At 39.4% G+C, this 14,950-nt stretch overlaps 1 protein-coding gene across 1 annotated transcript in view; it reads right to left on the bottom strand.

Moving 5' to 3' along the window:
* Positions 1-109: 109 nt before the first annotated feature.
* The window catches only part of LRRC36 (leucine rich repeat containing 36), a 40,801-nt gene continuing 25,960 nt past the window's right edge, over positions 110-14,950 (bottom strand). The window contains exons 8-14 of the mRNA XM_045814873.2: positions 11,541-11,981; positions 10,683-10,972; positions 8,768-8,933; positions 7,442-7,587; positions 6,523-6,646; positions 3,629-3,743; positions 110-1,840 (exon numbers count right to left, since the gene is read on the bottom strand). Coding sequence (XP_045670829.2) covers positions 1,615-1,840; positions 3,629-3,743; positions 6,523-6,646; positions 7,442-7,587; positions 8,768-8,933; positions 10,683-10,972; positions 11,541-11,981 — 1,508 coding nt within the window. The 3' untranslated portion in view covers positions 110-1,614. The remainder of the gene's footprint in view (positions 1,841-3,628; positions 3,744-6,522; positions 6,647-7,441; positions 7,588-8,767; positions 8,934-10,682; positions 10,973-11,540; positions 11,982-14,950) is intronic.

The raw sequence follows: 14,950 nt of genomic DNA, 5'->3' as shown, positions 1-14,950 counted from the left end.
ACGTCTCATTATTTTGGCTACAGCTCTCCTTCCCTGCAGAGTACCTGGGTCAGGGGAGCAAATAATGTGTAATCTTTCCACCTCTCTCTCTCTCTCTCTCTCTCTCTCTCTCTCTCTGATACGACCCTGGAGATGAAGAGAAGCACAACATGGAGTTGACAGTCCTTTGCCCTCTACATGCTCTCTGGCAACATTAGCTGCCTGGGCTACCCTGAAGCAGAAACATACTTAGAGCCACTTTATCTTTCCCACTGATTTTTAAATGTTCAACCAATCAGGATTCAAAGAAAAATTATGCCTCAGGTCTGAAATACAGGGTACTCATGTGTAAAGTGAGCCCAAATCTAACATTTGGAAACTTCATCTCTGGTCTGGACCACACCAGTCTTCTCTCACAACTCTACCTCCTCCTTGGTTCTCCCCTACTCCACATGGCCCTCAACCCATTCCTCTTACAGAGAAAGCTTATAAAACACAAGTGTCACTCCTTTGCCTTCCCATCTAAAATCTTCAAGGAGCAGTGTGACCCAGTTCTTACTCATCTCCTCTTAGCACCTCAGTTCCCTGAATGGACCCTATCCTTTGCCTGGTGACTTCCTATTCATTTTCCAGGTCTCAGATGAAATATTTCTTTAGGGGCGCCTGGCTGGCTCAGTTGGAAGAGCATGTGGCTCTTGATCTTTGGGTCAAAAGTTTGAGCCCCACCATTGGGCACAGAGATTCCTTAACATAAATAACAATAAAATTAAAAAAAAAAGATCATTTCTTTAGCGGACATTTCCTGACACCATACCTCCCAGGCTAGGACAGGTCCCCTGGTGCTATATTCTCCCAGCATCATGACCCACATCTTCCCTGCCCCGCAATCTCTCTAGGGGCTCCAGACTCTTCTACTCTGCATTTTTGGCCTGGGAGACTCTGCACGTCCCCTCTATCTGCTACCATCGTAATTCTTCAAACTTCCACTCAAATGACAAATCCTCATTGATGCCTTCTCCAATTCCCCAGAGTGGGAATTCCTGCCTCTGCCTCTCTCTCCCCTCTTCTCTTTTTCTCTCTCCAGGGCATCTTTGGGTTTGTAGTTAGACCCATTTGGTACCAATACCAAATACCATCACATGAGTTTTGCTTTTCTCAACTAAATTGTTGTCTGCTCCTAAGCTGACACCAGACAGTGTCACCTTTTCACTATGATGGGAGGAAACTCAAAACATGCTTGATGAACCCATCGATAAAGAGTCTCTGAAATTTGTTCTAACACAAAACACACCTGGCCATTGATGTTCTTTTTTTTTAACCTTTTAACCTTTTTGAAACCTAACATGGTTTCAAATGACACTCAGAAAAATATCTGACATTTTTTCCGTTTTCGACATTTTCAGCCAATGTTTCTATGTGATATGATGCCTAGGATTAAGTGCCAGCTATTTCTGTGGGCAGGGAGAAAGAATGACTCGAGGGGAGGAAATAAAGAAAGAAATAAAAAGGACCAATACAGTGTAATCAGAATAAGATTTTTTCTTAATCTTGTGGGTGAATACCACCATACTAGTGGCAATGACACCGAGAGCCCCGCTGGGGGTGAGAGGGAAGCTGCAGAGAAGGTGCTCTGCGCTAGCTCCATAAACTAGGCTCTGGAACAGAGTCTGAGACACTCTGTATTAGATACTGACCCGTGTCATGTGCCACTGGTGAGGAGGAAGGCAGCGCGCTTTTCCCAAAGGGTGATGATCTCCCCAAATGATGACTCTTCTCAGGAGGCAGGAGTGCTTTCCCAGCATAACCTTTTTGCTCTTTATTCAGCTGCTGCAGCAGATACTCATTAGTTACCACCAGGGACCTGAGGCATGGCGAAAAAGACAGTCATGAAATCATAAAAGCAATGTAGATGCTATTCAGACCTGAAATGTTTACTAAAGACAAATGTAAAATGAAGTAACATCTTTAAATAGAAAGAACTGACCGATTTATGAGTGGGTTATTTTAAAAGCAGGCTGACAGTTTCTTTCTCATTACAGTTCTGTTTGATTATGTTCCAGACTGACTGTAGCAATAACATAGTTCACATTTTATATAGTGATGGTTCTATTCTTTCCAAAGCACCTTCATGATGAGGTAAGAAGACTGGAAGACTGGCACCTGACCAGGCCTCCAATTTCTATCCCCAAATCTTAACTTCTACTTAGTCTAATTTATCCTAATTAACTAATGGTGCTAGTCATGGCTGTATTCTTGGACTCTGTATTACCATGTAATATTAAAAGCTATCAGAGACTAACCAAAAAAAATAATGCATGCACAATGCTGTTCATTGCAACACTATTTGTAACAGCCAAATACTGTCCACTTAAATGTCCATCAATAGAAGACTAATTAAATAAGCACACAGATGGAGTCCTATGCACTTATAAAAAGGAAGGAGAACTAACTCTATATACCACCGTGAACTGATTTCTAAGATAAAATGTTAAAACAATATTATGCTTTTTATATTTGTCTGAATAAGATAACATTATGTAGATTTACTTTGGGACCATGTAAATGTTTTACATAATTATAAAACAAGATTAAATAAAAACAATTAAAAAATTCCTTATGAATCAAAAGCAAAATGAAACAAATTGAAGCTGTATATTGATGGTTTAACAACACACAGAAGAATAATTTCAAGTTACTTTAAAATATAGCAATTTGACTGTACATCACTTAAAGAGATATACCCTAACGTTCTCAAAATGTGGTCCCCAAATCAACAACAGCATCACCTGGAAATTCATTAGAAATGCAACTTCTCTCTCCGCATCAGACCTGCTGAGTCAGAAACTCTGGGGGTGGGGGCCCAGCAATCTGCATTTCAGTTTTTCAGATGATTCTGATACCCCAGTTTGAGAAGGATGATTTTATGCTACTTCCCCTACTTTTGTATTTGAAATAATTATAATGAAAAGTTAAAAAAAAAGCCATCTAGAATGGGTCTGGGTGTAATTCTCTGAATATGAAGCTATCCTAATTCACTAGGTATCCAGGAAGTAAAGTTTGGGGATTAAGGTTTAGGGATGGGGTTCTTATGTTTAAACTTCATTGAAAGTCATAGTGAAGGTTTGCAAATCAAAATGTCAAGAGCTTCTGTAAATATACCAAGAGTCTTGAGGATTCTTCTGATTTGTCTAGCTGTCATCCTGAGAGAACCGTTCTTTGAAGAGGCTGATGCTGTTGAGCTCCTCTGAAGAGAACAAATACATTGGACTTTCCGTCACTCTCCCTAAGTGCTTGATGTCTCTTCTGAGATCATTAGGAGGCAGGCATTTTCCAGAAGAGCCAGATGGCTGATTTGAGGGGCATGTAGTGACCAAGGAAAGCTAGCTGACTCAAACAAGGGTCCTGTTGGATCTAGTGAGAAACTACTTATTATTGAGGTGTTGCAACCCACCAATGGCAGCAAAGACATTTCGTCCCTCATGTGTCCTGGAATACAGGAGGTTTATATACAGACACACCTAGGTACATGAGGTTTACACAGAGAATGGAGTTAATGTGAAAAGGATATAGATATTATCAAATAAGACAAAGCAGATAAAGGGAAGTAAATATCTGCTTCTAAAAGTCAGCTGGATAGGCCCTCTCTTACCTCTGACTTTCATGGAGAAGGACCACTGTCTCCTCCAGCTTTTTCAGCTGGGCAAGCTCCTGGTTCAGGCAAGCCACCTGCATGTTCAGCTGTTGGTTTTTGCGCAGAAGATCATCTACAAAGGGTACAGGAGCCAGGTGTGAACAGGATTCCAAGCCACTGTCTTTGAGCAGAGCTTAAGTAGTCAGGTAGCCTTCTTAAAAAATTGGGGGCCCCACCGCCTCCATCTCCACACTCCATTCACCACTCCCTCCTTTAGAGAGATAGCAGATATGGGGCTTAGGAACAGAGAGATCTGAATTAAAATTCAACCACTTAATATTGCACATTAGTTTATTTTTCTGAGTTTCACTAGGGCTCATAACCCTGCCCCACATGATTATGAGGATTCGATCCTCATTTAGCATAGTCAACACACATTAGGTTTCCCTATATTCTCCATTTTAGTTTGTGAATGTAGGTCCTTCACTTCTTGCAGAATCTGTGGAAACATCTGGAACTGCGTCAGGCACATAGTAATAATTCAATGAGTGCTCGCAGAAACTGAATTTGTAGTCAAGACACTTATACTTAGCTCCCCAAATATGTCACTGATGCCTGCAATAATGAAGTAAGTAAAAACACAGGAACTATGGTCCTAAGGAAGTCAGTCTTCTAGAACAGTACTTCTTAAACTTCAATATGCTTACAAATCACCTGTGGATTTTATTAAAAACAGATTCTGATTTAGTAGGTCTGAGGTGAAGCCCGATATTCTACATGTCTAACAAGCTCCCAGGTGATGCTAATGTTTCTGATCTACAGATCACCCTTTGAGTAGCAAGGTTCTAGAAGGAGGAAAACAGAGCTACAACAGCTGTATTTATCACCAATAAGCCAAAATACAGTACTGGGCTTTGTGGTCGATTCAAAGTGGGTATCTAGTGAACAACATCTATTTTCAGAGTAGCTTAGTGGAGATGCCTTGATTATTCAGGCTTGTGAGAATCAGATAGTGATCAGTTTCAATTCTGGAAATTCAGTGCTGACTTCCAAATCAAGTTTCTCATGTAAATCCAAATGCCCATGATGTTTGCTTAGGGGTGCTAAGTTAGATGTTTAAAGCCAAGGGTAGACCACATCTAAAATACTGGCCTAAACTATGCTGATAATAAAGTAGTACAAATCAAGATGTCAAAGGGATACTATTTTTCACTTATCACAATGGGAAAAAAGTAAAAAAACAAAACAAAAAAGCAAAAACCGGAGTGTGGGCAAGGATGGAGTGAAAAGGGCATTCAAATACACTCCCTGCTGATGTGAATGTAAATTGAAATAACCTTGCTTGGGAGTGATTTGATAATAAGCAAAAAAAACCAAAAACCAAAAAACAAAAAAACCCTCAAAAATGTCCACATCCTTTGAGCTATTAATTCTACTTCTAGGAATGTCTCCTAGGAAAATAGTCTGAAATTTATGTACATAAGCAGCTGCAATAGTCATCATAATGAATATTAAGACTCTCAGCTCTATCAGAAGGGAAGAGACAATTTCGGAGAAGCACTTCTACTCAGGTCTTCATTCAAGCATTTCATTTCAAGTCTTCTGAATTTTTGGAAATTCTTTAGAATTATTCATGTGATATTATAGGAAATGCCTCTGCCATTAAATAAATAATATTAGGATGTAAAAATCAGATTGGTAATTGCTTAGGGTAGAGAGTAGGGGAAACTCATTGCACAAGGGTCTGAGGTAACAGAAATGTTGTGTATTTTGGTTGGGATGGAATTAAAAGTGTATATATTTGTCAAAACTCATCTAACTTAAAATGTGTGCATTTTGTTGTATGTTATTTATTTTTAAAACAAATTTTATTTTTTAAAGTTTTTTTTTTTTTAAGATTCTTATTTATTTATTTGAGAGAGAGAGAGAGAGATTGAGAGCACGAACAGGGAGAGAGCAGAGGGAGAGAGACAGACTCTGCATCAAGGGCGGAGCCCAACGTGGGGCTTGATCCCACAACCCAGAGAGCACGACCTGAGCTGAAATCAAGAATCAGATGCTTAACCAACTGAGCCACCCAGGCATCCCTAAAAGATTTTATTTTTTAAGTAATCTCTACACCTAACTTGGGGCTGGAACTCACAACCCCAAGATCAAGGGTAGTATGTTCCACAGACTGAGCTATCCAGGTGCCCCTCACAAATTTTAAGTTAAAAATATAGGTATAGACGTATGATGAAAGAAAATAGACCAAAAATAATAATGGCAGTTATTGCAGGGTAATGGGATTATATTTTCTTCATATTTTTCAAACTATCTATAAAGAACACGACCTTTTCTTAATTTTAAGTAATTTCTACATGTGGGGCACCTGGGTGGCTCAGTCAGTAAATTGTCTTGCCTTTGGCTCAGGTCATGATCCCAGGGTCCTGGGATCAAGCCTACATCGGACTCCCTGCTTAGTGGGGAGCCTGCTTCTCCCTCTCCTTCCCGCTTGTGCTCTCTCTCGCTATCTCTGTTGCTCTGTCTCTCTCTAATAAATAAAATCTTAAAAAAAAAAAAAAAGAGTACTCTCTACACCCAATGTAGGGCTCAAATTCACAATCCCGAGCTCAAGAGGCACACCCTCTATCTAACTGAGCCAGCCAGGTGCCCATAGAACATGATCTTCTGCTATAAACAGAAAGTGTCAATCTCAAAAATAATGACAATAATAACATCTGTACTTGCTTTACACTGACAAAGAGCTTCATATGGTAACTCAAGCCACTGGCATTACAACTCTCTGAGGCAAGATGATTGTTTCCATTTAGGAAGCCATGTGACCTTTAGATGATGAAGCTTATTAAACGGGTCATCTATAAACAAACAGTTGTCTTGGGACACACTACATGTTGCTTTCCTGAACTCACCGTAAGTGTGTGACTGGTGCCCACTCACAATCAAGGTAGCAGCATCTTCCTCCAACTGCTTGATTTTTTCTGACAAAATGAGGTTTTCTTCTAGCACTCTGACCAGTTTTTGCTTCAAACTTTCCTTTAGATGAGAAAACAAAATACATTAAGAATCTGAAAATCTGTGGAGGGCTTTTAGAAGACTGAAAAACAATTTCCTCTGTTTACTGATAAACGAAATGGAGGTCAGCATCTCTCTTTCTCATTAGAATTTTAATTAATTGGTAAACATAGCTCAAGTGCAGCAAACAAACAGCACAAAGAGATGCACTCTTCCCTCTGAGTTATCCACGACTCTTGCAGACAAGTGCTTCTTTTGACAAGTGGCCAGCAATTCTGAGTCATCTATCTGAAGTTTCTAAATACTCAAGTTGGTGTGTGAAAATCCTTTTATGTTAAGAAAAGAGGGGAAAAGCCTAAGGATATGAGTCCCTTCTTCCTTTCCCAAAGTCAGCAGCCCAATGCTCTAGGAATGGCCCATGTTTCAGGGTTCTCGGTTCCATCAGAAGAGAGGAAAGACAATCCCAGAGATACTGGCCTTCCCTCATTGGAATTAAACCACAACCTTCTAAAATATGAACCTAAGTATTTTCATTCTGAGATCTTTTTTTTTTTTTTTTTCTTTCTCCAAGTCTTTCTTTAGAATTTTTGGGATAGAGCTGGGATTAGGGAGTCATCCCTGCAGAACCTCCAAGTTGTTCCTATGCTGGCAAGTTTTGTGTTCCTGATTTGCCTTGACTGACTTCTCTGTATTTTCATTCCCGGACATCTAGGTTCATGGTGATGATGATCGTTATGGCACAAAGCTGTTCTAGTTTGGCTGCTCTGTTCTTTTCTAGTAAAGAAAGAGTAGGCAAGGAAGATGACAGAGGCATACCATGTCATTAGGGACCACATGCCCAGCTTCCTTCAGTTCCATCTCTCTCCTGCGGAAGGTTTTTGACATGTCTTCAGGACGTGAGTGACACCACTGCTGGGAAGGAGCAGGGACTACCAAAGTCAGAAGTAAATCTCGGGCAGGACCTGCCAAAAATTCAGGTTGGGCACACGGGCCAATCTTAAAAGCTAAAGCACAGAATTCCTAGTCAATAACTACCAGCTCTGTAGGACAAATACGGTAATCTAATATTTCCTTTTTACAAAAATTTATTAAGTGTCTGTAAGAGCTGATTCATAATGGATAAGAAATTCTATCCCATGCCTTCTATGGAGAAACAACAGTAGACCTTCATGAGTAGACCCTCAACAGCCCTGTGCTATTCTCTAGTCACTGATGAGTGGCTCCTGAGGATAATTTCCTAAAAAATGAGAGCAAAGAGTCAATGCGGTAAGGAAAATATACTAAGACTTTTTCTCCTATGTGTCCCTTAAGAAATTAAAAAAAATTAAGCCCAAACAACTTTAAAGTTTCTAGTTTTTCCTAAACATTTACCACCACCAAAAAATCCTTGAACTCGGGGCGCCTGGGTGGCTTAGCGGTTGGGCGTCTGCCTTCGGCTCAGGGCGTAATCCCGGCGTTATGGGATCGAGCCCCACATCAGGCTCCTCCGCTATGAGCCTGCTTCTTCCTCTCCCACTCCCCCTGCTTGTGTTCCCTCTCTGGCTGGCTGTCTCTATCTCTGCCGGATAAATAAATAAAATCTTAAAAAAAAAAAAAATCCTTGAACTCTTTTTCCATTAAACAACAAATAAACACATGGGGGCAACATTTGCAGTATGATTTTTCCTCCAATCTCCTAAAAAAAAAGTCCTAAGAAGAGTCCAAGTCATTAATTCATTCAAGTTTTTCAAATCATAACATTTCAACAGGCATCTTAGAATTCTGATGTTCAAACCCAATTTTCATTGTTTTTATTATTGGCACTATCCCAAGGATCATAAAATCCTTTCATAATCATGAACACCACAATGCTCTATTTTACATATCTCATCACTCTACATATTACCCAAAGACTAACCAAAAAAAAGTCACCAGAGGGACAAAACAATTAGTACATGAGGGAAGAATGTTGATAAAACAAAAAACAGGGAAGAAGATTATGAGAAATGCAGATTTGCCAATTACTGTGCCGCTGACAAATTTTGGTGATCATGGGAACAATTTTTCCCCTGCAAGTTAAGGGAGCTGAGTGGCTTTTATAGGAACACAGAGCAGAAGCAAGGTCTGAGCCCTTCTCCAGGAGCTGAGAATGCATTCACTTACCGAGAAACTTCTTGTTAAGAAGAAGAGAGCCAGAGCCATTCCAGTGCTTATCCACAAGCTCCAAGAGCTGTCTGAGGACAGTGGCCACATGGGAGGTTCTGGCAGAGATCGGGGGACTGTGATTTCCTGGCAAACCATGCAAACTGCCCAGGTCACTAGAGAGAGGCTCAAGAAAAAAAAAAACACAAAAAACCAACCATTTGTCATTCTTACACAATATGGGAAGTAAGAATCTGGACATTTAAAGTGTTAACATTAAAAAGAAAAAGGTGGTTTCATCTTTCAGTTTGGATTTGAATAGAATGTTATTTATGTCCAAGCAAATATAGTAGTATATTCAAGGATAATTTCAAAGATTACAGTATACTCTATCATAATTTTCTGTAGAGATTTTTAGAAGAAAACATTAAATAAGTTTAGACACCTACAACTATGGCTCAATATATTAAATTATGTAGTATAAAAAGATTAAACTTGCAGAACATTTTAAAAACCTATTACAGATCACAAAATAGGGAGTATTTTTTTTTAATTTTTAGTTTAGTAACCTCTATACCCAACATGATGCTTGAACTCATGACCCTGATATCAACAGTTGCATGCTCTACCGACTGAGCCAGCCAGACCCAAAAATGGGGACTATTGTATTGTATTTTAAAAGATTCATTTACTTTAGAGAGAGAGAGCATGAGGGGAGGGGCAGAGGGAGAGAGAATCTTAAACACACTTCACAATGTGAGGCTCACTCCTATGACCCCAAGATCATGATCTGAGATGAAATCAAGAGTCAGATGCTTGGGGCGCCTGGGTGGCACAGCGGTTAAGCGTCTGCCTTCGGCTCAGGGCGTGATCCCGGCGTTACGGGATCGAGCCCCACATCAGGCTCCTCCACTGTGAGCCTGCTTCTTCCTCTCCCACTCCCCCTGCTTGTGTTCCCTCTCTCACTGGCTGTCTCTATCTCTGTCAAATAAATAAAAAAAAAAAAAAAAAAAAAAAGAGTCAGATGCTTAACCGACCTTGCCACCCAGGCACTCTTGGGGAGTATTTCAAAAACTGTAACTCATAAGCTTATATTTAGTATTTTAATATTTAACAAACATAAATATTCTATAACATTTTAAAGATTTTATTTATTTATTTATTTATTTGAGAGAGAGAGAACATGGGCGGAGGAGAGGGGAAGAGGGAGAGGGAGAAGTAGACTCCCTACTGAGCAGGGAGATGGACACAGGGATCCCAGGACCCTGGGATCATGACCTGAGCCGAAGGCAGATGCTTACCCAACTGAGCCACCCAGGTGCCCCTATAACATTTTAAATATTATATGTTAAATGTTATTGTTGGACCCACTACTAAAGATTCTTTTTATTTAGTAAGACTCTTATAGAAAAATGTATAGGTCGATCTGTCCAGTAAAATTCACAAGTATTTTGTATTCATTTAGATATGATATATATATATGTATGTATATGTTTATTAACTCATGACTGAATGAATAAAAAGCAACTGTGAATAATTTTAAGATTTAAGATTTTAAGATTATAAACATCAGTGCTACAGATTTCACTCTTCAGCTGACCCAGAGCCCCTGGCAACTTCTTCATTTGCTGCTGTGGTAAACTCTCTCTGCCACTTCCTATTATCAGAGTATGCCTCCACAAAATTCATGCTCTGGAAGTAGATTAGGGTGTGTTCTCACTGTGACAGAAATAAGAAAATGCAGCAGAAGGGGAATGCCTTTCCTAAGGGCAGGAGAGTCACAGGCTTTGGCCTGGCAGTATTAACCACTGGCCTCTAAAAATCCCTTTGAACTTGTAGTACCCTTGGTCAGAATCACTGCTACCCTCAGCAGAACTCCATTGTGGTCTTGAATCTGATGTGTTTGTTGGATAAGCACAAACAAACCAATACTTGCCTCACTTCCCGTAGCATCTCTGAAACCAATCTTTGGATTCAGGGTGGCAAGGATATTGTCCTTCCGTTTGAATCCTCTCCTTGATGGGCTTAATGACCTCTTGGTCAGATTCTCTCTGTGTTCTGAGGTCCCAGTAGGCAACAGCAGTGTCTGTAGAGAGTCTCCCAGGGCGGGGTTGTTTGGGAAAGAACCATGTGCTGGTGTTAAATCACTGAGACTGGCAGATAATTGCTGCTCTACCTTAACCAGCAGAGCAGGGTCACTGTTGAAATGGGTTGTGGCATACAGATCTGTGAAGGAAACAGGCTGGAAGATGACCCTGCCTTTCAACTCTCTCATGTCTCACTTCCAACATCATCCCCCCTGGAGTCCAATGGTCATAGTAACCTCTCCCTACTATACATCCTCAACTCTCTGGATCCTCCCCTCCCCCAACCTGACAAAACCCCAACTCTGGCTAAATCCAACTGTCCATATACTCCAAGCCTACATGAGAGCAGTAAGCAGGGGCTTGAGAATCTCTTCTGTCTTCACTACTATGAAGGAGTATGTGAAATGTATTGCTCTGACTGTGGCTAGAGAAGACTAGATGCTACTAGAAATACGTCCTGGCATGCTATTTAGCTACAAAAGTACATAGTTATGAAGCTCACATTTCTACAAATTTTCTGTAATACTATATCTACCATGTTAAACTCATATCCTGCACATTTCTAGAGGTTTCATTGGCTACTGATACCCCAAAATCGAATTTAAGAAATGCTAATGAAATTTAAGAAATGTTAACTCCAAAATTTCCAGTTATACCTCTATCTCGTGACTAGGAAAAAGGGCTATAAACTGACAAGAAGCTATTACCTGAACTAAGCTTCAAAAGCCTTCCGGTGCTGGAGTCAGGGTTTGACAGAGAAGTCAGTAAGTCTCCACAGGAATGGGATGTGGAGGCCTTCATGTCATTTGAAGGCTTTATGCTATATTCTCGGTAGTTCTTGCTTCTCTGAGGCCTTTTTCCAAGACTTCCGTGCAGGGACAGATTGTGAGAACAATGGCTATCATAATTTTCTAGACCAACATCTGAAGGTAACTGATAGGGATGGATCTGGCTAGAATCACCCACATCCAGACGTTTACCCAATGAGACATCGTGGGTAAGCTGATAAGTATCAGGTTTTAGTATCAAATCCTTTTCTGGAGAAGAACCTGAAGACTTATTGTCCAAAAAAGATAGTCGGTACACTTCTCTAGCCATCTTCTCTGGGGATCGGACTGTGGACTGACGAGGAGAGTAGTGTCTAAATTCTAACCACCACCAAGAGGAAAAGAAAACACAAAATACAATGAGAATTCTTCTTGGCTGAGTTAGGGTACCTCTGTTCACTAGACATACCTCTGTCTACCAGAAAACGTTTTCAGGAAGAGATGGTTTATAATTTTGATAAATAGTAGCATAAAATGATAAAAGGACTTTTACATGGAACAACAACAAAATATGCTGGACACTGTGTAAACAGTAAAGAATCTTTAACATTCTGGAGATAAATTTCATATCAACCTAATCCCCTAGGAATTTCCTCCTAAAACTATAGTATCAGAGTTTTCTAGATGCTGTTTTCATATAAAAATTTTGGTGCACCCCATATGACAATAGCTGTGATCTTATGTCTTCAGTCTATAGACAATAGTTGGTAGGTCTATGATTTTATAGACTCCTCACAATAAAGCTAAGCCCACCGCCACCCCCAAACTCCACTCAAAAGTTCTAGGTTCATTCGCTGGGAACCAGTATCCTAAGCCAATTAAATGGCAGGGAATCCAAAACCTATGAAAATCCCTAACCAGCTATAAAGCATTTCAGACAGCTGTATGTCATCTCTAAAGAGTGTCAGAGTGGGGTAAGTAGAAGTCTTTGTGCTCTTTAGAGTTTTCAGAGTTTCATATGCTTAAAGGTCTTCCTTAGGAAGCATACCCGAGTTAGTCACATTAACTTTAAAAAAAAAGTACAACCAAGGACTTTTTATCTCCATAGGACCTACAGAATATCAACATTTTACCCAGGGCCAGCCTACACAGTGAGGAAAAGATTGTAGAACATTTTTATGTAACAAAAAGAATCTAACAAGTGATGAGATTAAATAATTCAGACTGTGCCTGTTATTGAAGACATTAAAAAAGTGGGATGATACATCTTCTTAAAAGCATCAAAGAGCTTGTTAGCTAGTGAGGATTTTATAGGCCAAAATCTAGGAAACAGCAAGGACACACATAGGTAAGTCTAGCACTGAAAGTCACATTTACCCTCAGAAGTTTTAGGATAACAGGGACAGAAGTTTAACATCCATCCAAAGTTAGAAGTATGACAAACCATCCCTACCTCCATCCCCCCCACATACACATTAAGAGGGAACCCCAAGCAGAATGCAACCTCAGAGTAAAAGTAAACTGGAAATAAGCCAGCCCTTGTACTGACTGATAATCCGGGTTTGTATCATCTGAGGGAACCTTAAGTTTTGAGCTTGGATTTAAGTGATTCCCAGAATGATAGTGTCCCAGGTACCTGGTAGAAGCAAATGAAAATCTGATCTGGAAAAGATACCTTTATGTAAGACTTTAAATAATTCCTATAGTTTTTCAAATACACAGCAAATAGCCAAAGCAAAGGAACAAAAAAGGAAAGAAGACAACATAAGTATGAGTAGAAAAAAAAAACAATAAATTTCAGATACTGGAATTAACAGATACAGCCTATGCAACAGCTATGTTTACTATGTATAAAGAAATATAAAACAAGCTGGAAAATTTCTGTTTATAAAAACTGACCCAGCAGACTTGAAAAAGAACAAAATAAAACTTAGAGAACTGAGAAATAAAACTATTAAAATTAAGAACTCAGCAGACAAGATTAACAGATTAGACACAGCTGAAGAAAATGTTAGTGAACTGAAAGATGAATGAGAAGGAATTATCCAGAATGCAAATCAGAACCCTGAACACTGCCAAATGAAAAATATAAAAGAATAAGAGAAAAAGGAAAAGAGGACAAAGTAAAAATCTCTACTATATATTTATTTAATCAAGAGTCCCAGAAAGACAAAGAGAAAGAATGAGACACAAACAATATTTGAAGCACTTTTCAGAATTAGTAAGACACAATTCACAGATTCAAGTGTAATAAATACCAAACTGGATAAATAAAAAGAAATCCACATATCATGCCAAAATTGAAGAAAACCAAAGACAATTGGAAAATCTTAAAAGCAGCCAGAGAATAAAAGACAGATTATCACTGCAGGAGTGACAGACCTCCAGTGGACTTTTCAAAAGCAAAACCAAAAGAATACAGTGGAATACCTTCAATATTCTGAGAGACGTAACTGCCAATCTAGAAATTTATAACTGGCCAAAATACTCTTTAAGAATAATGGTGGAATAGAGGCATTTTCACACAAACAAAAACTGAAAGAGTTTAACAGAATAAACCCACACTAAAGGAAATTCTAAAAGACATACTATAAGCTAGAGAAAAATGATCTCAGAAGGGAAATCTAGGATGAAAAAAAGAAATGAAGAACAAAGTGATAAATACAAGGATAAATTTAGATGAACATTGACTGTATAAAAACAATTTCACGTGGGCTTAAAAATGTAGGGAATTAAAATCTGTAATAATAATATTTAAATCAGGAGAGACTGAAAGGGGCAAAGTACTTCAAGGTCTTTAAATTATCCAAGAGCAGGGGCGCCTGGGTGGCACAGCGGTTAAGCATCTGCTTTTGGCTTAGGGAGTGATCCTGGCGTTCCGGGATCGAGCCCCACATCGGGCTCCTCCACTAGGAGCCTGCTTCTTCCTCTCCCACTCCCCCTGCTTGTGTTCCCTCTCTCTCTGGCTGTTTCTATCTCTGTCAAATAAATAAATAAAATCTTTAAAAAAAAATTATCCAAGAGAAGAGTTATAAGTTAAGGACTCATATTGTAGTTTGGTGAATAATAATAAAGGTACTGAAACAGTGTATAATTTATAAATAAACTAGTAGAGAGAAAAAATGGATGAATAAAAACATAATAAATCTAAAAGAGGGTAAGAAAGGTAAGAAAAAGAAATAAGGAACAGCCAGACAGTTCAAAAAGTCAAGAACAAAGGAAGTCAGAATATCCACTCTTCAACCAGAAAGGCCTCACAGATCACTAAGCATCCAGGGCAGCCCCCAACAAAAGCAGAAAGAGTTAGCTGACCATATAGGGCCCCAGGGCTGAGACATCTCCATCTTCTC

Source organism: Ursus americanus, chromosome 21 (assembly GCF_024610735.1).
Source record: "Ursus americanus isolate L20-20 chromosome 21, mUrsAme1.1.p, whole genome shotgun sequence".
In the NCBI taxonomy this organism is placed as follows: domain Eukaryota; kingdom Metazoa; phylum Chordata; class Mammalia; order Carnivora; family Ursidae; genus Ursus; species Ursus americanus.
Note: the sequence above shows the minus strand (reverse complement) of the source record. Positions and strands in the feature narration are given on the sequence as shown.